The 26,283-nt window shown below is 39.6% G+C and overlaps 1 protein-coding gene across 1 annotated transcript in view; it reads left to right on the plus strand.

Annotated features, from left to right (window-relative positions):
- The window catches only part of CFAP54 (cilia and flagella associated protein 54), a 214,072-nt gene that overhangs the window by 90,828 nt on the left and 96,961 nt on the right, over positions 1-26,283 (plus strand). Inside the window, exons 33-40 of the mRNA XM_016221795.2 lie at positions 1,853-2,083; positions 4,378-4,520; positions 5,994-6,175; positions 7,745-7,972; positions 9,996-10,219; positions 10,320-10,455; positions 15,139-15,247; positions 23,946-24,098. Of these exons, the coding sequence (XP_016077281.2) occupies positions 1,853-2,083; positions 4,378-4,520; positions 5,994-6,175; positions 7,745-7,972; positions 9,996-10,219; positions 10,320-10,455; positions 15,139-15,247; positions 23,946-24,098 (1,406 nt within the window). The remainder of the gene's footprint in view (positions 1-1,852; positions 2,084-4,377; positions 4,521-5,993; positions 6,176-7,744; positions 7,973-9,995; positions 10,220-10,319; positions 10,456-15,138; positions 15,248-23,945; positions 24,099-26,283) is intronic.

Raw genomic sequence — 26,283 nt, forward strand, 5'->3', positions numbered from 1 at the left:
TTAATGCCTTTCAATAAATTTTCATGATATTCTCCATAAAGGTGTTACACATCTTTTGATATCTGTATCAAATAAATGTTTTTTGTGTTAGCGTAAATAGTATTTTAAAATTACATTTTGAATGTTTCTCTTCTTTTGTATAGGAATATAATTGATTTATAAGCAACTTTATCTTCTATATGCCTTGATAATTTATTTATAGATACAGATTTTCTGTGTGGACAATCATATTGTGAAGAGATAATGAAAGTTTTGCTTATTTCTTTCTAATGCTCAAGCCTCTTATTTCTTTTTCTTGTCTAGCCTATATGTTAGGACCTCAAGTTTAATACTGAATAGAGTTTGTGATTGTGGACATCCTTGTTGTAACATGAATTTTTAAAAACTTTTTCAGGTAATTGTACATTTACATGCAGCTACAAGAAATATTACAGAGAGATCCCATATATCCTTCACCTAGTTTCTCCTAAGTTAACTGTTTAACTATAGTACAGTAGTACAACCAGGGAATTGACATTGATACAACCCACTGAACTTATTCAGACTACAGCAATTTTAACATGCACACATATGTGTGTGCATACCCAACCCCCATGGTACCTTTTTATAGCTACAGCCACCTCCCTTCCTCTCCCCCTCCCAACCTTTGGCAACCACCGATTTGTTCTCCATCTGTATAATTTTGTCATTTCAAGAATATTATAAAAATGGAATTACACAGTATATAACTTTCTGAGATTGACTTTTTCTTTCCACTCAGCATAATTACTTTGAGAGCCACCCAAGTTCATTTATTATTGCTTAGTAGTAGTCTGTGGTATTGATGTACCACAATTTAACTATTTAACCACTGAAGGACATTTGGATTTTTTCCAGTTTTGCCTGTTAAGAATAGTGGTGGTATGAACCTTCATATACAGGTTTTTTTTATATGGACATAAATCTTCATCTCTCTGGGATAAAATGCTCAATAGTGCAATTGCTAGGTTGTACGATAAACGTATGTGTATTCTAGTTTCCCCTCATGCTAACCAGCATCTAGTGTTATCACTGTTTTGTATTTTAGGCATTAAAATAGGTGCTAATGATATTTTGTGGCTTTAATTTGCATTTCTCTAATGGCTAATGGTATTGAACATCAGGTAGAATCACACTGACCAATGGGACAGCAACATTGCCAACAGTCAAAAAAAAGTTGATAAAAGTAATTTAAAGAAATAAGTCATTTCATATAAACAACTATGTAATAATAAAAATAATTGGACTACTTAGAGATTTTGATAGGAATAATTTTAAACAAATATATATTATACTTAAAATATGAACTCTTAGATAAATTTTGAAATATTAGTTTTTTCCAAAGCATATTGAATATGGCTTTATGAAGTTACCCCATTTATCTTTGATTGATGTTTTATTTCCTTCTGCGGTCTAGCTAATGTTAGAAAAAATTTTGCTTCATTGGTTTTTTTGAGGAACCATACAGAGAAGTTATTTTCTTGTTCAGTATTGAAGTTGGTTGATGAATGTGAACAATTTATGTTGTAATTTATTTGTCTAATCTCAGTGGCCTTTTGGTTATGGAAAAGAAAAGAGCTGTTTGGTTCAAGCTTAGGACACAGACATGAGAGAGAATTGGAGACAATAGGAAGTGACTTTGTCCCTTGTGTTTATTCTCATGCGTTCTTTCTTGCCCCATTTCACATTTTCAGCACTCAGCAGATGATAAATAAGCCAGTAACATTTGCGTAAGGGCAGTCAAGTGACTTCTTGGTTATGTGTAAATTGGAATCATTCCTCTTCAAATATCAGAAAGTTTGTGTAATTTTAAAACTTCTTTGTCCCTCGGTAGAAATAAGAGAACTGATGTTAGAAAAATAGCACATCGACTCCTCGTGGACTACTTGAATCCTGTAATACTGAATTATATTAAAAAGAAAAGGTTCCATCAAATATGTCTTGAAGAGATTCCCTGGAGAGCTCAGATGAACCTGTATCTGGCAAATGCACACTTCAACCTGCTTTTAATAAAGCTAAGGGAACGTATGAAGATGAAATTTGGCACTTCCCATGCAATGGTCAGGTATAGTATACTATCAATGAATAATACTTTTAAAGTCTCAAGAACATGGATTGTATTTGTATGTTCAGGGCTCCAATGTTGATAATAACTTAAGGAGGTTTACAGAGTGCTTCCATCTTACCTGGCCATCGATATATTTCTTAATTTTTTATCTTAGAATATTTCCCAAGCAGGTGATAGATATAAGCACTTATGGAGTACTAATTTGCATATATTTTGACTGTGTTTCCCAATATAGCTTTCAGTGAAAGGAGAAAATGTAATTCCAAGAGAAATTTAATGTTAATTATACAGTATTGTAGTTATTAGTGGACATTAGGCAAGTCTCTATTTAGAGATGTTTTAAGCCCCTGTGGAATACATATTATAAACCTCTAGAAACAGGTCACATATTCTCATATAATGTAAAGTTTCTATTAATTCAAAAGACATTTTTGAGTTCTTATTGAGTGTCTTTGGCTAAAGTGTTATGGAAGATAAAAATAAATAAATACATAAATGGAATACTACATAGCTGTTAAAAAGGTGAGGTGGAGTCATTCAGAAAATACTTGTTGAGCAACCATTAGATACCAGATACTGAGATAGGTGCAGTGGGCATGTAAAGATGAGCAGGATGTGCAGGTTAGAGTCTGGTGGGGTAGATCACAGATGTTCATGAGTAATTCTAGGTAATGGTAGAAGGCCACGTACTCAGAAAGTTTTCTTTGTTCCTGGGAAGGATGCTTTATTCTGGCTGAGGAACAATTTCATGGGGAAGGGCCGCTTGGCCTGTCTCTTGACAGATAGGAAAGATTTAGAAATGCAGAAAGAGAAATAGCCATTCCGGGTAGATGGAAAACCATGAGTTAGAACTCAGATAGGAAAAACATAGGATGAGAATCCCAAATAGTCTGACCAGAATCTGGGGTATATGATAGGGAATGGTATGGAATAATTAACAAAGTAGGTCAGTACCAGATCACGGAAAGTCTTAATTGTATATTAAATCTGAAATTTTATCTATATACAGGAGATTATGAAGAGTTTTTGAGCAGGGCTAGGATAAGAAATTTCTCTGACAGCAACATACCAAATGGATTGGAGGAAGGAAAGGCTGGTGACAGGAATATGAATTAAGAGGGTACTTGTTTCAGTAATCCAGTGATAAAATATACAGGTTGAAGTCCCCAATGAACTTGGGTCCCAGTTCTGTTTCTTCAGACTGAACCTTCCCAAAAATGTCTCCAAATAGATCCCTTTCCTATGTGAGATAGACCAGATTTGCATTTAAGAAGCAGTTAGAAAAAAAGGTGAAAGGGATTAAAAAGTACAAATTGCCAGTTACAGAAATAGTCCTGGGGATGTAAAGTACAGCATAGGAAATATGGTCAATAATATTGTAATGGTGTCAGATGGGTGCTAGATTTATCAGGGTGATTACTTTATAATGTGTATAAATGTGTAATCACTCTGTTGTATACCTGAAACTAATATTGTATGTCAACTGTAACTGAAAAATAAATTTAAAACACACAGCGACACAGTAAAAAAAAAAATAAAGTAGGCCTCATAAAGGTGAAACATTTGCTTTCCTAAAAAAACAAAAAACAATTAGATTGCCTGACCTACAGGGAAAGCTTTGACAAAGTGCTCCATTCGTGAGGCCGTGAGAGGGAAAGCCGGTCAGATCAGATGGGCTTTCTTACTGTCCTCTGAACCATGATGACTTCAGTCATGCATGACCATACATGTTCAGTGACTTGGCAGCACAGTAATTAGACGGTGGTCCAGTCTGTGTCAGGGTAACTTGGTGCTAAATTCAGCTTTATTAAAACTGTTAATATATGCTTATTCTATATAATGTGTGTCTGGGTGGGTGGATGGATGGATGGTGGAGGATTGTTTATTGCTTAGACCTTATTTTAAAAAAGAAACAAGCATTGATAACAGACACACTGGTATATGTCGTAGGCATGATCACTGAGTTGTGTTTAGATCAGGTGGTTTTAAGTTGATGTAAATGACTGTTTCAGAACTCTTAGATTGAGTATAGATCTTCCATTCCCATTTTCATGGGCCCTTTCAGCAAAATAGATATTGATGTTAAATCTCCTAAGAGCAAAGTTACATTGCATAATTTTAACATTTAATGGAAAATTATTTGGCTTTGCTTAAGTGCCCAAATCCATCATGATCCAAAATTTGAGAGTACTAACTCCCAAATATTTAAAAAAATAAAGTAGGTTGTATTTGACATATTTAATTCAATTTTGCTTATATTGTTTTTTTAATAAAAAATCCCCCCCTTGCAGTTTCCGGTCATGTGATCCTAGTATGTTCTCACTGTACAATTCAGGAACAGTATTACCAACAGGAAAATTGACTCTGGAAAACTATAAAGTGATGCTTGATTTCCTTCATTCAGCTAAGAAAAGAAAGACAAATTTACCATCAGGTAAAATAAATAAATATACTATCGAATTGCCTCTAGATTTTTATTCACTAACACAACACACACACACACACACACACCATGGCAGACACACAGAATTACACGCACCATTTCACAATGACCAAGGAACTGAGTTGAGTTGTGATATTTAATAGTGGACTCTTATTTGCTGTATTTTAAAATTTTTCTATTTTTATGGTAGTATCATATGTATTTGCAAATACTTGTATTGTGTTCTGACCTAAAACAGTTTGGTTAGTTAGCAAATATAATTTTCTTTTAGAAGTACTGGTAGCCTCCAGTGGTCCAGATAGGTGAAGACATACTATCAGGGGTTATATTTTAATGGAAGTAAGTTTCAGAACAAATTCCAGCAAACATTGCTGATGCAAGCAGGCATGGAAATAGTCACATGGCTGTTTTGTAGTACCGATTTTATACTCAGAACAGTCTACTCTTGCCTTATCATCTCCAACTAGCACCTTCCATGAAAGCTTACTCCAAGATGAATGCAGTAATATTCTGATGGCAGGACCAACTAATATTGTCATCAGGTCAGGTGACAGGGGCCTCTGAGAGATGGAGGGATGCAGGAGTACAGGGCTCTCGATCTGGACCAATGACACTATTTCTAAGCAATCATCTACCTCAAATACCACTCACTTGACAAATAAAAAATTATTTCTAAGATCTTTATGCTATTACAAACCCTCTTATGTAGATTTCTAATAATGGTATTTTCCGTGCTATGTAACTTACTGCTGAACAGGATACTTCTGTATGCTGGCTAACTGCCCAGGGAATGTTGATTCATATTTGAGGTACTTGACGTGCTTTTTGGTTTCTTCTAGAGTGTAGATTAAGTTTAACTGGTACCCGCATGCCATTCTATGAATATTGAAGTATTTGAAAGTAAATTTCCAAGACACAGAGAGTCTGAGTTTTATATGTAGATTATAATATATAGCTTCTTGAGTTTTTTTAAAAACGAGCTCCCTGTGTAAGAGCTTCCATGAAGTGGGCAATAGAATACTCTATTCAGACTTCTTATTTACTGCAGAGTTCTAAGAGAAGGAGGGGCCCGGGTTGCCGCACTGCCTACTTCTGGGGAATGCTACTTGCCTTCCAGTGTGTGTGTCCTGGGAATGGCCTGTTTGGGGGGAAATTAAGGAACAGTGTGATCCTGTCATTGTTTCCTCAAAAAACAGGACACCCCTGGGCCATCATCCCTGCCTGGAATGCTCTCCACAGTTTTCCCTCATAGCTGAATCACACCTACCCTTTTAAGACCTAATCTAAGTGCTTCCTTCTCTAGAAACTTTCCTGGTTCAGTGTGTGTGTGATAATCCTGTCCTTTCTCCAAAATTATGTAGCAATTGTTGTATGAATTACTCACCTGATGCTTGTCACCTGCTGTGTCTTCTGGAACTTAACTCTCTGTTTTCAATAACGTTATACTTTATTTTTGTACCATAGATGCTGAAGAGTTTCCGACATTTATTGATATCAAAATGAGTGACGAAAATGATTCTAAGACACAAACAGTTTATGACTCAGACTTTCAAACAGTTTTTAGTAGTAGAGAAAAAGATCGAGCTCCAAATTTGGGTCTTTTGGATCATTTTATGAAGATCTTTTTATATTGCAGGAGAGCAATGGTAAGGTGGTCCTTGGTATTTGCTAATGTGGTAGACAGCAAATCTCAGCCCATAAATTTGGGGGAGTAAGATATATTGTATTTATCTGCTTACTATCTGTAATTTCAGTTTCAATTTTAAGACTGAATTTGCTGGGTTTTCTGTCAGTCATTTTTGCGGTTTGCCTGCCATGGTAATGAATGAGGTCTTACGCACTGTCAAGTTGTCAGGGAGAGGGGTGAGCTCCTTTTGTCATCAGTTATCCATCCACCTGGAGCAGAGGTGGCCTTTGTCCCTGCCTACACACACTTTGTGGATATTCACACAGTCCTCTGCTGCTTTCTTGCCACACTTGGGACATGGGCTTCTCTGGTGACACCAGGGGTTTCTCTCTGGAATCTTGATCCCCCCTCAGGCACCATAGACCCCTTTCCTTCCTCCAGCACCGGGGAAGATCTTTCTAGACCACAGGAAAGATCTGCCTCTGCTCCCTGACCTCTTGGTCTACAGGCCACTTGTGTTTTCTCTCGTATGCTTTTCTCTTTTTCTTCTTAAATATTATATGATAGATTATTAAACTCAAATTGGACTCATTAGCTACAAAGAAATTAGTTTCCTTTTTCTCTTAGTAAGGAGAGGGGTACTTCAATCCCCTCAAAATGAAAGGAAATCTACCCTTTCTAGACAAGAAAGAAACACACTTACATCCCCATATTCTGTGTGGAGAGAGAGGCTCTTTAAAAATGTAAAGTAAACCCACATCATCTCCTTGACCATGACATTCAGGACCCTAGAAGGTCTGGGTCCTGCTCACCTCTCAGAACTCAACTCCTCTTGCTTTTCTTCAGTCTCCTCTTCCCTCTCCGGTCTTGAAAGCACTAAGCTTGTTTGCTCCGCAGCCCTCTGGTTTGTCCCCCATCGTTTGCACTTGCTGTTCCCTCAGCCTCAAATGTTCTCCCCCACCCAACACCCCATCACCAGCTTCACTGGACTTGTTCAACTGAACATTCAATAGGTCACCTCCTCAGAGAGGACTTCTCTCCTGACCACCCGGTGTAAAAGGAGGTGTTCTCTCACCCTTGTCAGGTTCAGATCCAACTCTGCTTTATTTTTCTTTACAACAGTTAATATTCATGAAATTACGTTTTATTTGTGTACTTACCCAGTTAGTGTTGGTCTCCCCTAATAACCTGAGGCGGCAGGAAAGCACACCTGGTTTTTCTTGCTCACCGCCACGTTCCCAGCACCTACACAAAGACAGTGTTGGAGTCAGACCACTGATGTGCAGAGCTCAGCTCACCATTTAGTAGATTTGTGATCTTGGGCAAGTTAGCTCCATGACTCCATTTCCTTATCTGTACGTTGAATAGAATACTGGTGCATACTTACTTCATAGGAGCTGCTGTAAGAAGGAACTAAGATGATGCATGTAAAGGTCTTACCACAGTATCTAGCACATATAAGTGGCACCTAACAAATGGTGTTAGTTATTTTTATTACCAACATACAATATTTGCAGAAAGATGAAGTCGTTCAGAGATGTGTAACTTCTGGAACTTTGGGTTCTTTTCAATGTTGTGTTGGTCTTAGGTTCTGGCTCATCGTGGCGGCTTTTGGACACTGCTTCAGAACTGCTGTCGGACCCTTTGGAACTTTACTCAGGAGCTACAGATACTTCTTAAACAAGCAGTAGACATGTATAAAATATTTCCTGTTAGTCAAGACGGTTTCCTTTGTATCTCTGTTTTACCATTCTATCTGGGAGCAGAGCTACTTATTGACATGTTAATAGAACTACAAAATACCAATTCTATTGAGGTAAGAGTGTTTGGATATTTATTTTTATTGTATTCAGTTAACAAGTGTTTTTGCACCATGCAGCTTGGGGTAAGTAGAAATTAGTAATATTCTTGAGTTCTTAGTTGATTTGTCTGTATTTCATTTGCTTCTCATTATTATTTGGTTCACTATATATGTCTTGCACTGGTGTTAATTACAAATATCTTAGCCTGAAAATTTAATTTCTTAAAGGGAACAGAAAGTATCATTTACTAAGCTCCAGCTTCTACATAAACTAACATTAATGCATTTAATACTCATTGTAATCTTTTGATAAAGAAACAGACATAAAGAGAGATCATAAAGCTTGTTTTTTAAAATCTTTATTTCACTGCTTTATCTGTCCCTGTTCCGTTAATTCAGATCTGGTAGAATTTACCATTTAAAATCTTACACACTGTGATTTAAAGCAAGAAAATAAAATTGAAAAAATTCAAACATGACATATCCTAAACACGTTGAAAATTAGTTAACATATAAACACATTGAGTCATGGGGTAATTTCCAGATGTAAAATATATGGCAGCAATAGCACAGAAGACTAGGAGGGTAAATAAAATTAAACTGTCCTAAGTTTTTATACTTTATATAGCTATAAAGTGGTACAATATTAGCTCTAAGTGGAAGGTAATAAGTTAAGGATGCATTTAATAATCTCTAGAGTAACTACTAAAAAAGAAATACAGCTAAAAAGGCAATGTAGTAAAATGGAAAACTAAATAATAGTTAACTAAAGAAGGCAGGGAGAAAGGAACAGGAACAAAAACAAATAGAAAACATATGGGACAAATAGTAAATCCAACCAATTATATCAATAACTATATTAAATATAAGTGGATTGAACATCCCAATTAAAAGGCAGAGATTACCTGACTGAATTAAAAAGAAAAACACCTATACTTGTCCTCAAAAGAAGCATTCTGAATATAAAAAAACACACAGGTAGAAAATAAAACAGTAGAAAGAGATATATCATAAAAATAGTAAGCATAAAAAAGCTGGTGAGGCTATACTAATATTAGATAAAATAGTCTTCAAATAAAAGCATTTAGAGAGATAAAAAGGGACATTTCATTATGAGAAGCTCCATTAACCAGGAAAACATACTGTTCATAGATGTGTATGCGCCTAATAACAGAGATTCAGCATGTACTCTGGACACTCAAAGCTTGGAACACAATACTTACACAATAATTCTTTAACTTAGGCAAAAAGAGGGTCTTCTCAATGATTTCCTTCTCCAAATTATTTCCTTTGCATCAGGGAATTGGACATACTATTCTACAAACTGATGAATGTAACCAATGTATTAGAGAAACTTAATTATTTATATATATTAAAACCTACTTTTCCTCAAAATTTTGTCTTATTGGTTTAATATCCTAACTCAGTAACTATGTTCAATAAGTATAGACCTCACTGTGTGCTAATATAGTAATGACTACCATATGTGGCTATTTAATATTATTATTATTTTTTTAGAGAGAGGAAGGCAGAGGGAAGGGGAGAGAGAAACATCAATATGAGAGTGAAACATAGATCGGTTGCCTCCCACACGTGCCCTGATTGGGGATCAAACCAGCAACCTGGGTTTGAGCCCTGACCAGGAATCAAACCTCTACATTTCGGTGCACGGGATGACACTCCAACCAACTGAGCCACACCGGCCAGGGCCATGTGTGGCTATTTAAATTTAAGCTTAAATGAATTAAAATGAAATGAAATTGAAATTCTCATTGCACTAGTCATACCTCAGTAGCTCAGTAGCCACATGTGCTGAATGGCTACTGTGTTGAACAGCACAGATGTAGCACATTTCCACCATCACAGAAGTTACACTGGATGGCATTATCAGGCTTTCATTTGCTTCATAAAAATATTTTAATTTTTTTCTGTTCAGTTTTCTCCATATTATAATTCCATATATCACATTCAGTTTAAAAAAAAAAAAAGTGTAGTAAAATCTGAAATCTCACTTTTTTTTTTAATGTGCTACTTGCAGATTATAGAAGAAAAAGGAGAGTTCAGTGTTCCAAGTTGCTATGGAAATATTAAAAATGATAACGGCGGCTCTAGCCTTACTTTTGAGCATCCTTTGGATAATGTAAACGTGGTTGACTTGAAGTGGATCCATGACTTTGTATTAAAATCTCTGGAACTTTTGTATCAGGTAGAAAAATGGGAAACACTAGTATCGCTTGCCATTCAGTTCAATATAATTTCACAGTAAGTACTGCTCTAAGGGCAATTCAAGTGACAGACTTCACTGAAAAAAAACCATGTTTTCACTAATGTTTGCTTTTTAACATATCTTTACCCTGTCTAGTGAGAGATATACAGAGCAAGTGACACCACTCCTGGTGTACGCACAGCGCCAGCTGCTTCTGAGAATATCCAAGTTTGAGGGCCCAGACATTACCCAACAACCTTGTGTAAGATACGAGGCTGAATATAAAGAGAAGGTACGTTTGACTCTTTTATTTATGCAGTTGTGATTCTTAGTAGTACACATGCAACCAAGATTTAGGAATCAGATAAATATTATTTTCACATAGTCCTTTATCATTCAGATCAACAGACATTATTGAGAGCCAGCTATGGGCCAGTATTTCCCATAAACAGAATAAACTAAAATAAGTCCTTGTACACGGGAAACTTGTCACGGCTGATTTATACATTGCCCACGCTGAGGACCATGTGTGTAGAGCCATCGTACTTTTAAGGGCCCACTAAATGTTTTAATTCTTTTTCAAATGAGCAGAGAACAGCAACTTTTAGGTCAAAGAAAATATTTTGTTTTTTTCCCCTACTCATATATTTATATTTATATCAATACAAGCAAAAAATATAATTTTTAATATTTATTTTCTGGAGGAGGAGTGGGCTCACAAAGGCAAAAGTGCCTAAGACCTGCGGCAGTCATGTTGAGCTTTGAGTTAGGTGGAGGAAAGCAGTAAGTGAATTCTCCCATTTGTTATTTAATAAATATGTATCGACTGCCTACGATCGGAGCCGTTGCATTCAGCTGTACAGCCTGTATCCTGCCCAGGGCCCCTGGGCGTGTGGGGGCTGACACCCTGCCCCTGCCCCACACACCGTCTATGGCTTGTGAGTTGCAGCCGCCCCACCAGAACTCCATGCGCTTCTTTTCACAGAGGTTCCCTTTAGCCTTTGCATGTTCTCGCCTCCTGCACATTCTGTGTAGAGAGAGTACAGTCTGAGCTCTTGCTTTGTGGAGCTTAACTTCAGAGGGGCGAGTGGAGGGTCAGATAATAAACCTGTAAACTTGATTTGTGATTCTGGGAAGTTCTCTGAAGAAAACAGAATAGGTCAGTAGACTAGAGATAGGCTGGGGTGGGAGGAGAAACTAGCGAGGGTGACCGGAAGGCCTCTTGGAAATGGTAGCATTCGATGGGAAGGCACCAGCCATCCAGTGAGAAAGAGCACTCCAGCCCAAGGGAAGAAGGACTGAGGTCCTGAGATGGGACATAAGGAAGGCCACAGGCTGTGGCGTAGCAGACAAAGGAGAGGGTAAAGTAGGGGTGCTCCTCTGCCTCCGTTGATTCCTCTTCTCCCCAGTGTCTTAGTGTTAAGTGTGTCCTGCACTCTGTCCTTGGTCCTCTGTCTTCTCTGTGCATGTGCTCTGACACGGTGAGTTGATTCAGGCTTGGGTCTGAGTACCATCTTTATGATGATGACTGTCAAAATTACATCTCCATTCTAGGCCTTTCTCCTGAGTTCTGTGTTGACATATCTAATTGCCTGTATCAGTCAGGGTTCAATCAGAGAAGCATAAGTAGTAAGCCCTATCTGTCTATCTATCATCTATCTATCTATCTATCTATCTATCTATCTATCTATCTATCTATCTATCTAATCATCTATCTATCATCTATTTATCTATCTTTTATCTACCTACCTACCTACCCACTTATCTATATCTATACCTATCATCCATCTATCTATATCTATCTATCATCTATCTATCTATCTATCTATCTATCTATCTATCTATCTATCTAATCATCTATCTATCATCTATTTATCTATCTTTTATCTACCTACCTACCTACCCACTTATCTATATCTATACCTATCATCCATCTATCTATATCTATCTATCATCTATCTATCTATCTATCTATCTATCTATCTATCTATCTATCTATCTATCATCAATCATCTATCATCTCACCTATCATCATCTATCATCTACCTACCTACCTACCTCCTATCTATCTATCTATCTATCTATCTATCTATCTATCTATCTAGTCTTTATCATCTATCATCATCTATCATCTATCTACCTACCTACCTACCTCTCATCTATATCTATCTATATCTATTATCTATCAATCTATCTATCTATCTATCTATCTATCTATCTATCTATCTATCTATCTATCATCTATCTGCCTACCTACCTACCTACCTATTATCTATCTATCTATCTATCTATCTATCTATCTATCTATCTATCTATCTATCTATTTATCTATCATCCATCTATCATCTACCTACCCGCCTATCTATCTATCTATCTATCTATCTATCTATCTATCTATCATCTATCTATCTATCTATCTATCTATCTATCTATCTATCTATCTATCTATCATCTATCTATCTATCTATCATCTTCATCATCATCATCTATCTATCTATCATCTATCTGTCTATCTATCTATCTATCTATCTATCTATCTATCTATCTATCTATCTATCATCTATCATCTATCTATACCTACCTACCTACCTACCTACCTACCTACCTACCTATCATCTATCTATCTGTCTAGATTTATTACAAGAATTTGGCTTATATGATCATGGGGGCTGACTAAGCAAGTCCAAAATCTGTAGGATAGACAGTCAGGATCATGAGCAGGAAGGAACCCTACAGGTATGGCCAGAAGCTATTAACCCACAGACAGTCACTGAAGGAGGATCCACTGGGGACAGCACAGTTTTAGACCTGGATGCTGGTTGGAATTTGGAGACCACCTGCACTGTCAAAGACCTACCTGATTAGGTCAGCCCACCTAGGATAATCTCCCTACCTTAAAGTCAGTTTATTAGGAACTTTAATTAGTGCCTGCCAGATCCCTTCACAGCAGCACCTAGATTACAGTTTGATTGAATAACTGGGTTGAGGTGTATGTGTGCTACAAAATGGGTGCTTCCCTCCATCTATCCTCATAGTTTAGCCTAACCAAGTTGACTCATCAAAATATCATCAGACTACCTAATCAACATCGTCTCTTAGATATTTAATACACTTCTCAAATTTAGCACATCTGAAACAAACCTATTCTGCCAAGTCCTCCACATTTTTTTTTTAATATATATATATATATATATTTTAAATATACCTTTATTGATTTCAGACAGAGGAAAGGAGAGGGAGAGCGAGAGGTAGAAACATCAATGATGAGAGAGTCATTGATCGAGCCCACAACCTGGGCATGTGCTCTGACCAGGAATCGAACCCTGATCGCCTGGATCCCAGGTCGACGCTCAACCGCTGAGCCATGCCCGGCCGGGCAGTCCTCCACATTTTAATTGATGACATCCCCATTCTCCTAGCTGCTCAGGCCAGATACCTTGGGGACACCCCTGACTCCTCTCTAGCTTTCACACCTCACTTCAGATTGGTTGCCAAATCCCCTACCTTCAAAACGTATTCAGAGCCCGACCATGTCTTGCTACCTCTCCCACCTCTGCTCTGATCCAAGCCACCGTTATATTTGCTTCGATCAATGCAGTGACTTCCTAGTTAGTCTTCTTGCTTCCAACTTCCCTGAAACTCTGCCTCCAGCCTATAGTCTCTTCTCAATGCAGCAGATAGAACAACCTTTAAAAACCTGAGTCAGACCATGTCATTCCCCCAATAGTAGCTTCCCACCTGATTCGTAGTTAAAGTGAGCATCCTAATATGGCCTTAATGCCCTACATAACTTAGCCCCCTGTAACCCCTGGCAACTCCTCTCCTATTGCTCTTACTCCGCCTCAGGTTTCAGCTGCTCTGTTCTTTAAGACATTCCTGCCGCAGGGTCTTTGCATTTGCCACTCCCCTCCTGGGAATGCTTCCCCCCCCAGTAGCCACATTGATTTTGCCCTTGCCTTTTTCCAGTTTCTGTTAATGTCGTATTCTCTGTGAGGAGTTTCTCCACTATGCTATTTAAAGTTTAGTGCGTGTTTGGTGTTTGTTTTATTTCTCTCTATAGCATTTATAACTCTTCAATATTCTCTATAATGTACTTCTCTATTTTGCTATTTTCTTTCTGTTTCCACTAGAATAAGTTCCGTAAGAATGAAAATTCTTGTTTGCTTTGTTCTCTGCCATATAGCCCTTGAGTTTGAAGCTGTGCCTGGCACTAATAGCTGCTCAATAAAGATTTGTTTAATGAAGCTGAAGAGGTGCAAAGGACTAGGTGAAGTAGAGCTTTATTAGGCTGTGGGAAGGAGTTTACATTTTATTAGACTGTATTTACATCTCATCATAGAAGTCCCTGAAAGGGACAGTCCAGCAGCAGCAGCTACAGCAGAAGGGGTTAGGGAGGGCTGTATTTGGGGCAATAGGTTAGCTCAAGGAGTGGGAAGGGAGTGACAGAGAGAAGAGGATCTTGGGCCTTTTATAAAAGAATTTTCTGCTGTTTAAAAATGTTTCACTTTCAGATATTTTACAATTTTAGCACTCAAGTATCTGTTAGAAATTAAATTTTAAAAATACTACAGGGAAAGTTAGTTCTGAAAAGCTTCACCAGGGAAGTTTAAATTGCATTAATTATGAGTCGGGTGGAAAAATGTGCCATTGGAAAAGCAGCCTATATTTTAAATATGTTTCAGCTTACATAATGGAAGATATATTTAGACCTGTAAACTTACAGAATATCAGAAAATTATGTTCTAATTGCTCTACATAATTTGCCTAATGCTCTTCCAGCTGTGCTGTACAAAAATATGAAAAATTATATAGCTGCTTTTTTCCCCCGAAAGCCTCTGCTAGCTTTTATTTGTAGCATCCTTTTGTATCTCTTTTCTGCTTTTGACAAATGAGAAGTAAGATAAACATTTGAAGTGAGCCAAATTTTTGGCTATAAATACCTAAGTTGTATTTGTTTTCATCTTTCCTTTTTAAGATAACCTGCCGAAATTTTATTGGGAAGCAACTCAAGATTAATCCTCCAATCACTAAACTGACAGATACTGGAAACGGCACAGATTTCCTGAAAAATCTCATCCTTTCAGGTCAGAACCAGTTTCAGCTCTTTTAGAGCGAGGTCGGCTGTTGTGTTCTGCTTGTCAGATCTTCCATAATTAAAATGTTTGCGAAATCTCTTTTGCATGTTTATTTGACAGAAAATATTCCATTTGATATTTACCATCTTATGTTGCTATCAATGTCACTTAAGGGTAATTAAAACCCATGTTTATTAATGTTTAAATTAAAGAGAGGAAATAAATCTTCACTAAAATGAGAAAGGAGATGGGTGGGAAAACAAAGATGGGAAAGACTGTTCCAAGCTGTTTTCCCTGTTCTTCTCTCTCTTGGGAACTCTTCATGTTGACCTTTTGCTGTTCGCTGTTTTGACACCCGTAACTTCCATTTCCGTAATCAGAATAGATTGTTCTTCTGTTGGCTTTACCATGGTGAAGTTGTATGTCTTTTAACTAGAGCTCAGAGGAAGATTTGGGAATGCCACGGCTCCTTTGCTTTCAGCTGATGAACCCTCTCAGAGTATTTTGGCAGCAGCTTGTAGGAATGAAGCAGTAGAAAAAGATGGAAATAGAAATAAGGCCTCTCTCCATTGTACTTTTCATGCATCTGCTTCTGGTATAGGAAAGAAATTCAAGTCTTCTCTTTGAGGTGTTAGGATTCTTTCATCTATTTATCTGTGGGTTTCTGCATGTATGTGCGTGTATGCAGAATAGTTCCCCTTATCCTTGGATACGTTCCAAGACCTCCAGAGGATGGCTGAAACTGGGAGTAGTACCGAACCCTATAAATATATTATGTTTTTTTCATATACATACATGCCTATGAGAAAGTTTAATTTATAAATTAGGCACAGTAAAAGATTCACAACAATAATAATAAAATAAAACAATTATAACAATATACTGTAATAAAAGTTATGTGAATATGGTCTCTCTGTCTCTCTCTGATAACCAATCAGATAACTGAGACCACTAATAAGCTACTAATGAGCAGGCTGTGTATACGGCACGGATACGCCGGACAAAGGGATGATTCATGTCCTGAGTGGGAAGGAGCGGGATAATGTGAGATTTCATCACCGTTCTGTGGCGTGCCATTTAAAACGAATGAATTGTTTATTCTGGAATTTTCCATTTAATATTTTCAGATCATGGTTGACTGTGGGTAACTGAAATTATGGAAAGTGAAACCATGGATAAGGGGGATCTGCTGAAATCATTCACTCATTCATTTATGCAGATCATATCCTCCATACTACAGCAGATTCTTGAATAATGCCATTTTGTTCAACATCATTTCATTACAACATTGATGAGTTATATATAAATCGTGGTGGCTCTTAATGCTGATACTTGAAAGTGACACATGTCACTTCTCATGATTCATTGGCTAAATCACATGGCCACACCTCACTTCAAAAGGAGTAGGGAAGTGTGACGCTGCTCTGTACCCTGAGGATGAAGAGCCACAGACTAGATGAGGAGCCCTAAGGTCTGTCCCAGGAGCAAACAGGAAGAACGGTGTCTGAAAGAGATTGGGTTGTGGCCTGACAGGCGGGAGGTACAGCAGACGAGAGTGGTATAAACAAGGCCAAGCAAGGGCGAGGGACCGAGCAAGACGAAGCCATCAACAGTCAGAGAGGTCACATAACATGAGGAGAGACTGTTGTATTTGGGGAGTCATTGTCACTGGTCTCTTTGCTATGACACCCTCATCTTAGGCCTTGCTGCAGCAGTTTCCCTTCCTGACATGCTCTTCCCCCATCCAGATTTCTGTCTGATCGCCCCCTCACCTACGTTAAGTCTTTGTGTACGTCCCATCTTTTCAGTGAGGCTCACCCTGACCACTGTATTTAAAACTGCTCCCAGCTGCTTCCTCTCGCTTCTCTGCTTCCCCATACTCTGCTAAACATTTTCTTTTTTTTCTGAAGCACATACCAGCCACCTATCACCTACTGTATAATTCAGTTTTTCATTGTATTTCTTGATTACTAGTCTGTCTAAACTCTGTGAGAATAAGGACCATTGCTTTTCTCATTGTTATAATCCAGATGCCTTCATCGTGTCTGATACATAGTAGAAACTCAGTATCTATTTGTTGAATGAATGACTGTGACCTTAATAAGAGTAGCTTCAAAGAAATGGTGGGGAGGGGAGGGGAAGTATTTTGAGTGGGGTGGGTGGGTGCAGAGGCGGTGAGCTGTGCCTGCAGAGTCATTGACTAGAGAGTTGTCTTTCAGAGAGCTTAGCAGTGACAAGAATGACAGTGGCAGCAGCCAGAAGGAAATGCGGGGCTCAGGAGGGCTTTGTTTGGTGTGTCTGTTTTAAATAGGAGCATATTTCTATCTTAAATGGAAAGAGCCAGTAGGGAGGGTGAGCTTAGAGACAGGGGAGATATTTGGTATGGCAAGGAGCTTGAGGAGAAATAGGCAGAGACTGGGATGCAGGGGAATTGGCCTCGGACAGGAGGGTGAAACCCCCAGGGCAGGGGGAGGAGGAGAGAGCAGGTTCAATGTGGGAAAGCTGGTGGGGGGAGGATGGAGTGGGAGGCATTCTCACTGGGGACTGAGGATTTTCTTAATGAAGTCGGGGGTCGAAGGCATAGCCAAGGTTGATGGGACAGGAGATTTCAGAATGTGGAAGAGTGGGCTGGCCACTAGGGGAGATAGAAGGGAAGATAGGAGGCTGCAGAGCAGTGTACAGGGTCCAGCTGAGTGAGGTTGGTGACCATGTAGGTTTTACTGTCCATGGTAAACCAAATTATCCCTCACATTCAGTAAACAGTGGGAGGCCCTGTGTGGTCAATCCACAGGTGTGACTAGTTCCAGTCGAAGAGTGTGATTCTTCCTGGGTGTGTTCTAGTAAAATTCTAGACCTGTGTGACCAGTAGGTGATTATTGGTGATGGGTGCATCGTGTCAGAAAAGCACTGTGCTTGCCTGTTGGTAAAGTTGCACGTGGAAAGTCAAGATGGTGGGTGGTGGGACAGACAGGAAGGCCGGTGGGATCAGGCTGCAGTGATCCTTTGGGTTGAATCTCAGTGGTGGTGGACCTATAAGCCAGTTTTAGCAATAGCTAGAGCAGGAATATTTGAATGGATAAAAATCTAAAAAATATTATAGTGGCAATAATAATTAACTGGGCCAGGCACCATAGTTAGCACTTTACAACCATTAGCTGCTTTCATTTTTATAATCTTAGGAGTAGGTATTTTTATGTTTACATTGTAGATAGAGAATGAAATGTTACTAGTAAGTCCTGGAACTGTGATTCAAACCCTGGGAAGATTGTTTAGCCCATAAATGCTCCACTGGGCTACCAGGCCTGGTCATGATCTATGCCCTCTAGGTTAGACTCTCTTCTGATCTTACAGCACTCAAGAAAGTATATGCGAGATATCAGTGGTCATGGGAAGACAGATACTTTCTTCTGACTCACTGTGACAGTATGGTAATTTTTACATGGTCCTGCATACTGATTACAGGTTTCACATTGAGTCAATATCATGAAAAGCTTGGCATCCAGCTTATAGCCCTTTAAAAGACTCTAGGACCTCTTGGAGCAATGTTTTGGCACACTTGGAGCACACTTTTGGGCTTATTTGTCAGATTTTTAGGATGCTGAATTTTTTTCAGTGTACTGAACTCAGATCATTAACATGTTTATACTCATGGTGGGTGTTATGTTTGTCACCATGACCTGTTTGCAATTCTTTTAAAAGACCACGCATATTCTTGATGTTTTCCACACCAAATTGCTTCTTTAGAACATCATAGATTTTCTTTTGGCATAATGGCATTTGTGACTAACGTTTGATATATTTCATTCTTCAGAGCAGATGTTGTAATGCTCCAGTGCCTAGGAACATTTGGTGATCTCATTATTTAAAAGCATTCCATTCTCCCTCTAACTATTTAATAATGCATATGTAATTTGGTACGGTCTCTGTAGGATTTGGAGGCATGAGAATACCTCACTTTATAGATTACTTTTTGTATGGATGAGTAACTCGCTAGCTTGTCAAGCTTCAGAGGGGAGACAACTCTGTGGCTGTGTATTTTATTGTCACTGTTTTTGCATTCTGTCTGGAATCTCCTTCCTGAGTCTTGACCTTATTGGTTTTAAGTTTTCCGATAGGGTTATTCAGTCTTCAGGTGTGTTGGAATTTTCAACCCTTTGGTGGGTGTGTTTTATTACTGCATCTGGGCATTTGAACTGAATATGACCCAATGTGCAGAAAGCAGCCCACATTTCGAATCGCTCCCTGGGAGTTTTCGTTGGCGGACCCGTATTCCAGGAGCCACTGGCATTTTAGTTTCAGCGTCTCCACTGGTACAATGGAAGACAATAATTCCCTTCTTTTTTCTTCCTTTCCTCCTCCTGCCGCTCCTCCTTCTCTTCTCACCAATTTCAAACTGTTGTGGCTTTGAAATGGCTTCTTGAATGATCCATGGGAGTTTCCAGACAGGACCCCCCTTGAGATAGATGTCAGGATAAGGCGTCTGAAGCTGATGCTTCCTCATTGCTTTCCATCATTTATCTCATGTAGACAGCCACAAACCACCAGATAGAGCCCCAGTTAGACCCCAAGGAAAAGGTACCGTAGGGCTTGAAAAAAGGAAAATCAGACAGCAAAATAAAGTTTAGAAAAAAAGGAATGACTTACGAGCAGATAAAAGTAGCAGGAGGGTAATTTTATTCTGACTCCCTATTTTAAAGATGGCAAACTCCTTCCCCTCCTCCTGTCCTCTCGTCACCGACTTGCATTTGTGATTTCTACTGTGGAATATAAGCTCCATGAGAGCAGGGAGCATGTCTCCTCAGTGCCTCGCATGGTGCCTAGTACTGGTAAGTGTTAACATATATGGTAAGAATGTATGACTGACAGTAGAACATAGGCCTCCATCTACTGAGTGCTTACTCCATTGCAGGCACTATGCTGGACACTTTACACACAGTTTAAAATAATGACCGTAGGAGGTAACTAGTATTCATCCCACTTTTTTTCTTTTCCATCCCTCTTTTGACAGATATTTGAAACCAAGGCCTAGAGAAAGTAACTGACTCTCAAAATATTAATATGCGAGGGCTTCTAGCTCCCTTGTTTTTCTTTGCTGGCTTCTTTCCCTGATCTAACTCTCTGAGGAGAAACAGATAAAATCCGAGCTCATGAATTCTTGCAAGAAAAACAGAGCAGAAACCTATAAACTTCAGGGTGTTGTACATAAGGGTGGCTGTGGGAGGGCTGGGGACATGCCTTGTCAGGATCATGTAAGACAGTGCACGATTAGGGGAGAGTGGACTTGAGGGAGCACGATGGCGGGGACAGGACAGAGTGCCACCTTGCAAACAGGTCATGGTGACTTGCACAAGACCCACTATACTTATCAACATGTTAGTGATCTCAGTTCAGTACACTGAAAAAAATTCAGCATCCTAAAACTTTTCAAACAAGCTCAAAAGTATGGCCTAAACATTGCTCCAAGAGGTCCTAGAGTCTTTTAAAGGCCTATAAGCTGGATGCCAAGCTTTTCATGATAATGAACTCAATGTGAAATCTATAATTAGTATGTAGGACCATGTAAAAATTACCATACTGTCTCAATAAGTCAGAAGAAAGTATCTGTCTTCCCATGACCATTGATATCTAGCTATAAGGTTGAGTGCTATAAGGTTAGAGGACAGTCTAACGTGAAAGGGCACAAATGATTATCAGGCCTGGTAGCTCAGTGGCGCACTTATCTGCATGCCTGGTGTGAGAAGGAGGCAGGGAGAAGAGTAAGACAAAGGGTCAGAGCAGTCATGGAGCCAGCTCATCTCAGGCCTTACAAGGCACTCTTGGGGCTTTGGTGTTTGCTGTAGGCAATGGGAAGCTAACCGAGGGTCTTGGGCAAAGGTGTGACCTGAGAAGACTAAAGTTTTAAAAAGAATCCTCTGGTTGCTGTGTTGAGAGTGGCAAGGGTGGAAGCAGGGAGACTGGTTATCAGGATGATTGCAGTAATTTCACAGGAGATAGTAAGGTCTTGGAACATAGTGGAAGTGGCAGTGGAGGCTGCAGCTGGTGAGAGGTGGTGGCACTCTGGATGTTTTCTGAAGGGGGAGCCTGTGGGATTTGCTATGAATTTGATTTGGAGTATGAGAGAAGTCAAGGACGGTTCCAGCTTTGGGCCTGAGCAGCTGTGGAAATGAAACCATCCTTTAGTGAGATAGGGAAATACTATGGAAGGAGCTGGTTTCCGGGGAAAGATTAGGAAGTCAGTTGGGGACTTGTTAAATTTGACATGTCTGTTGAATGCACAGCAGAGTAGATCATTGGATAGATGAGCCTGGACTTCAGAAAAGTTGGGGCCAGAGATATAAATTTGGGAGACACTAGCATATAGATGATAGTTAAAGCCATGAGACTAGATGAAATTATCAAGGGGGTGGGTATAAATTAAGAAGAAAGGAGAGGCAACCTAAGGATAGAGCCCTGCGGTTTTCCAGTATTAAGAGGTTGGGCTGATGAGGCTGGATTAGCAGAGGGGACCAAGAAGGACATGCCAGTGAGGTTGGAAGAGGACCCGTGAGCCAAGTGCAGGAAGTATTTCAAAGAGGAGGGAATTACTGAGTCACGTGCTGCTGAAAACTGAAGGGAGGTAGAGTCTAAAAGTTGAACATCACATTTAGCCACATGAAGATCCTTGGGGTGGAATGATTGGGGGGGGGGGGTCTGATTTAAGTGGGTTCAAGAGAGAATGGGAAACAATGAATATAGAACTTTTTGAGGTGTTTTACTGTAAAAAAGGAACAGAGAAATAGGATGGTACCTTGAGGGGAAAGTAGGGTCAAGAGAAAGGTTCTTCAGTCAGCATAGCACTCTCCAGGTTCCTCCATGGTGCCTCAAAGGCTAAGAGATCATTAGTTTCCACATATAAGTGAAATCATGTGATACTTGTCTTCCTCTGACTCGCAATTTTTAATGTTTTTTTAAAGATGGGAGAAAAACAGCAAAATGTGTTGCTGGGAAAGATTCAGCAGAGGGAAAAATTGATGATTTGGAGAAAAGAGAACAGCTGGAGAGATGCTGTTGCGGTGTAGATGGGCTGGGGGCTGGGTGGATGTGCTGGTGGGGTTTGTGGGAATTCCTTTTTGATTGTATTGGATGTTTTCAAGTGAGGTAAGAAGCAAGGCCATTGGCCCTGAACGGATGGGGAATAGGTAACTCCCACCCCCTTTTAGCCAATTAACTACTCTTCCTGTTGCTTCAACAATGGAAAGTTCCGTTTCCCTCCCTTGTTTTCTTTGCTACCACCTTAGTCAAGTTCAGATCACACATTGTTGTCAGCCTCTCAGCCAGCAACCTCCTGAAGGTCTGCTGTGCATAGAAGTGTGGGCTAAATCTTCCTAAAACACCACTTCCTGTCAGGGTCCTGCTCAGCACCCTGGCTCAGCTTCCCAGTAGAAATGACCAGGACCACTTACTCAGCGAGTGCCTCGGGCCCCTGGCAAGCCCATCTTTGTTCAGCAGGACTGGCCGTGTCACCGCACTGCTGCTGCCATGCCTCTCCTTGCACACACGAGCCCTGCGACCCGAGGGAGGCTACCCGACTTCTCTCTATGCCTCCTTTTCCTCTTCTGTAAAGCGAGGACACAGCAGTACCTACCTTCCTCTTACAGTTGTTTTTAGGGTTCGATGAGACTGCCGCTGTAAATTACTTAGAATAGTTCCTGGTTTGTGTAAGTGCTCGGCCATCCTCAGCTATTCTTATTCTAATAATCTAAAACTCCTTCTATCTTTCTTCCTAAGTCGTGCCCACCCTCTTAAGACACAGCTGATCTGCCTTCTCTCCCGCAGTCTTTCGAGCTCTCTTTCCTCCCTATGCCCATCTCTCTCCTGTGCTCTCCTCATTTTAGCCTGTAAGCAGACACGCCCTGCCGATGCGACTTTAATATGCCCATGACAGATGCTTCATCTCTTCAGCTAGACAGTAGACTCTCAAGGGCAAAGGTGTTGCCTCAACCTCCTGTAGCTGCATCCCTCAAAGTCACTGTACTATAAACACCCCAGCTTTTGCAGGGGGTATTCAACCTGTTCAGTTTGTGAAGAAGTCAGTTCCTTTGTTTCTCCAGCTGAAGGCCACATTTCCTGTTTTCTGTGTGCCCGCTTCATGATCATTTTTTTGCAGCCTGATTCTTGGATGGTTACTTCCTCTCCAGAGACCTCATAGCAACTTTTTTCCCAGCCATTTTTTCTGGACTCTCTGTTAGTTTCATGCCCACTTATGGCCCCATCTCCTTTCCTCCACATCCTCCAATCTGAGAAACGGTCTCTTCCTTCTCTTAAGGGAGCATTTGCCCATCTCCAAGCTTTTTTGTTTCTTCCTTTTGTCTCTTCCCCAAGGTACCCCTGCTTTGAAGAGGCTGCTGAGAAGGAGGAGATTATTTTAGCTTTTATGGTCAGCAGAAAAAAGTAGGAGGCTTCATGAGGAAAATTGGCAAGATCTAAAGGTTTTTGCATTTCATAAGAATCAAAAGTTTTCTGTTTGTTTTTTGTTTGTTTTTTAAAGAACTTTCAAATATACCAAGAAAAAAATATCTGAATGTTGAAATACCTGCTACGTACCCAGGGGCCTTTGAATTTAGTAGCCTTAGTTTGGGACCAAGAAATTCTCTGAATTAAGAGTCTCTTGCTACTTACTAGTTGGCTTCCTGCAGCATTTCATCCCCAGTGTTGCTCTTCCTTTCAGAATATAGCCGAGCCAGAGGACTCGTCTGTGTGCCCGTGGACGTGACAGACACTCTGAGATGTTTTAGAGAGACTTTGGAAAAATCCAGATATCATAGCAGATCAATCCGACACAGCAGAAAGTTGCTTTCATTGCTTCTTGCACAGACACAAGGTAAAAATACTTGCTCTGTATCCCTTTAGTTTTTATTTAGGTGGGGATGCTACCCTGCAGACCCACCACATCCTGCCACAGGTGCTTCCTTTCCCCACTCCTGAGCCCACTCACTGCTGCCTTTCACTTTCTTCTTGCCTGGTGGATCACACATCTCTCACTCTGTTCCAGCCAAGGCTCTGTCTCACTCATGTGCTTTTATGCTTCCCGTGAAACTACCATTCTCCTTGTGTAAAGTAGATACAAAAGCAGTATTTGGTAATTTTTCAGTTCTGTACATCTGTGCTCTTACCATTTTCTTTGCAAGTATGGTGCTGTAGCCTTGTTTAATTTTCATGAGCAGATGAATTGATTCATACTGAATTAACTAGAAACTTTTACCAAAACACTACTTTATCAGTGTCAAAGAAATGGATGCTTTTTAATATAAGAATCAATAAGATTTCTTGTTAATACCACAGATTTTTATCTTTAGAGATTATTTTGGCTTAAAACAAGATGTTTACTATCATTAGTTACATTATGTTCATTTGTTTTCCTCCCTTCTCAACATCTATCGATTTGTGAACATAATGAAAGCAGGGCTTTGAGTAAGTGGTAACCTCAAAGAAGAGCATAGTCAAATTTATCTATATTTAGGTTATTTAAAATTTTTTTAAATCCTAATTTATGTTTATGACTCTTGCTATTCAAATTTATCAGAATAATAAAGAATAAACTTAAAATAATTACATTTTAAAGTTATTTAAAAATAGATTTAAACTTATATCTAAGATGCTGATATCCACTGAACTTATGTTTTAGAAATCTGACCAGTTTTTTTATAACAACTGACCAAAGTTTTATGTGTGTATGTATGTATATATGTATGTATGTGTATATGTCTGTATGTATACATGTATGTATGTATTTGTTGTTGCTGCCCCCTGCAAAAAGCTATGATATGTACCCACAGTTTTTGGTTGTGTTGTCCACAGACTCACATTACATTAAATGAGCTCTCCATATCATGTTTAAAGTTTTTTCACTTATGGCACATTGACAATGATTAAGGGCATGAATAAGAAAGGAAGTAAAATTCCTAGGCATGGTTTACATGAACTCACTCTAAATCTCACCTGGTACCAAAATGTTATTTTGAAATACTGAAATATGAATCTAATATTCATTTGAAATATAGTGTTGGGGGAGAACTCTGTGGATACCCTGGATCACCAGAAAGACAGATAAGGGTGCCCTAAAGTAAATTTAGCCTGAAACGTTGCTGGAGTAAAAAAAAAAAGGTGTTCCACTTTAAGCACATCATGAGAAGGCAGCGTTCTTTGGAAAATACACTAATGCTGGGAAAAGTAGAGGAAGCAGGAAAAGAGGATCTGAGATGGATTGACTCCATAAAAGAAGCCATAGGCACCTGGCTGGGCGTGGCTCAGTGGTTGAGCTTCGACTGATGATCCAGGAGATCGCTGTTTGATTCCTGGTCAGGGCACATGCCCAGGTTGTGGGCTTGATCCCCAGTGGGGGGCGTGCAGGAGGCAGCCAGTCAATGACTCTCTCATCATTAATGTTTCTCTCTCTCTCTCTCCCTTCCTCTCTCTGAAATCAATAAAGATATATTTTTTAAAAAAAGCCATAGGCATGAGTGTGCAGGAGCTAAGCAGGACTACTGAGGACAGGACACTGTGGACATCACTCACTCACAGGGTCACCAGGGGTCATGCAACTGAACAGTATGGAACACATACACCAAAATATTCCCAGCAGCTTATCCCAGTCCTCAGGCTGTAGACTTCAAAATCCCCAATTGCTTCTCTCTCTCTGCATCTTTTGACCACTTTCCCTAGAATATTTTCCCCTTTTTTTTGGTACTCCGATCATAAAAAGAGACAGCTTTTTCCCGTTTTTCCCCCTCAGGCCAGAGCTACCTATGTGTTGCTTTTATCCCAGAGGCCTCCGCCCCAGAGGCAAACTAACATCTTACTGTTGGAAGCTGTTAGAGAAGGGCAAGGCCAAATGGTGTAACTTCCACCAATTCCCACGGAGAAGCAAAGCATTATTTAGCATTTATATACCTGCGGACAGACTGTGAAGTAGCTGGAGTATAGAGCCCATCCCCACAGCCCTGTGCACTCAGAAATGATTCTGGATACTAAGTTTAAGGAGCCAAAGTTCCTCAACCTGCACATAA

Source organism: Miniopterus natalensis, chromosome 2 (assembly GCF_054644295.1).
Source record: "Miniopterus natalensis isolate mMinNat1 chromosome 2, mMinNat1.hap1, whole genome shotgun sequence".
NCBI lineage: Eukaryota > Metazoa > Chordata > Mammalia > Chiroptera > Miniopteridae > Miniopterus > Miniopterus natalensis.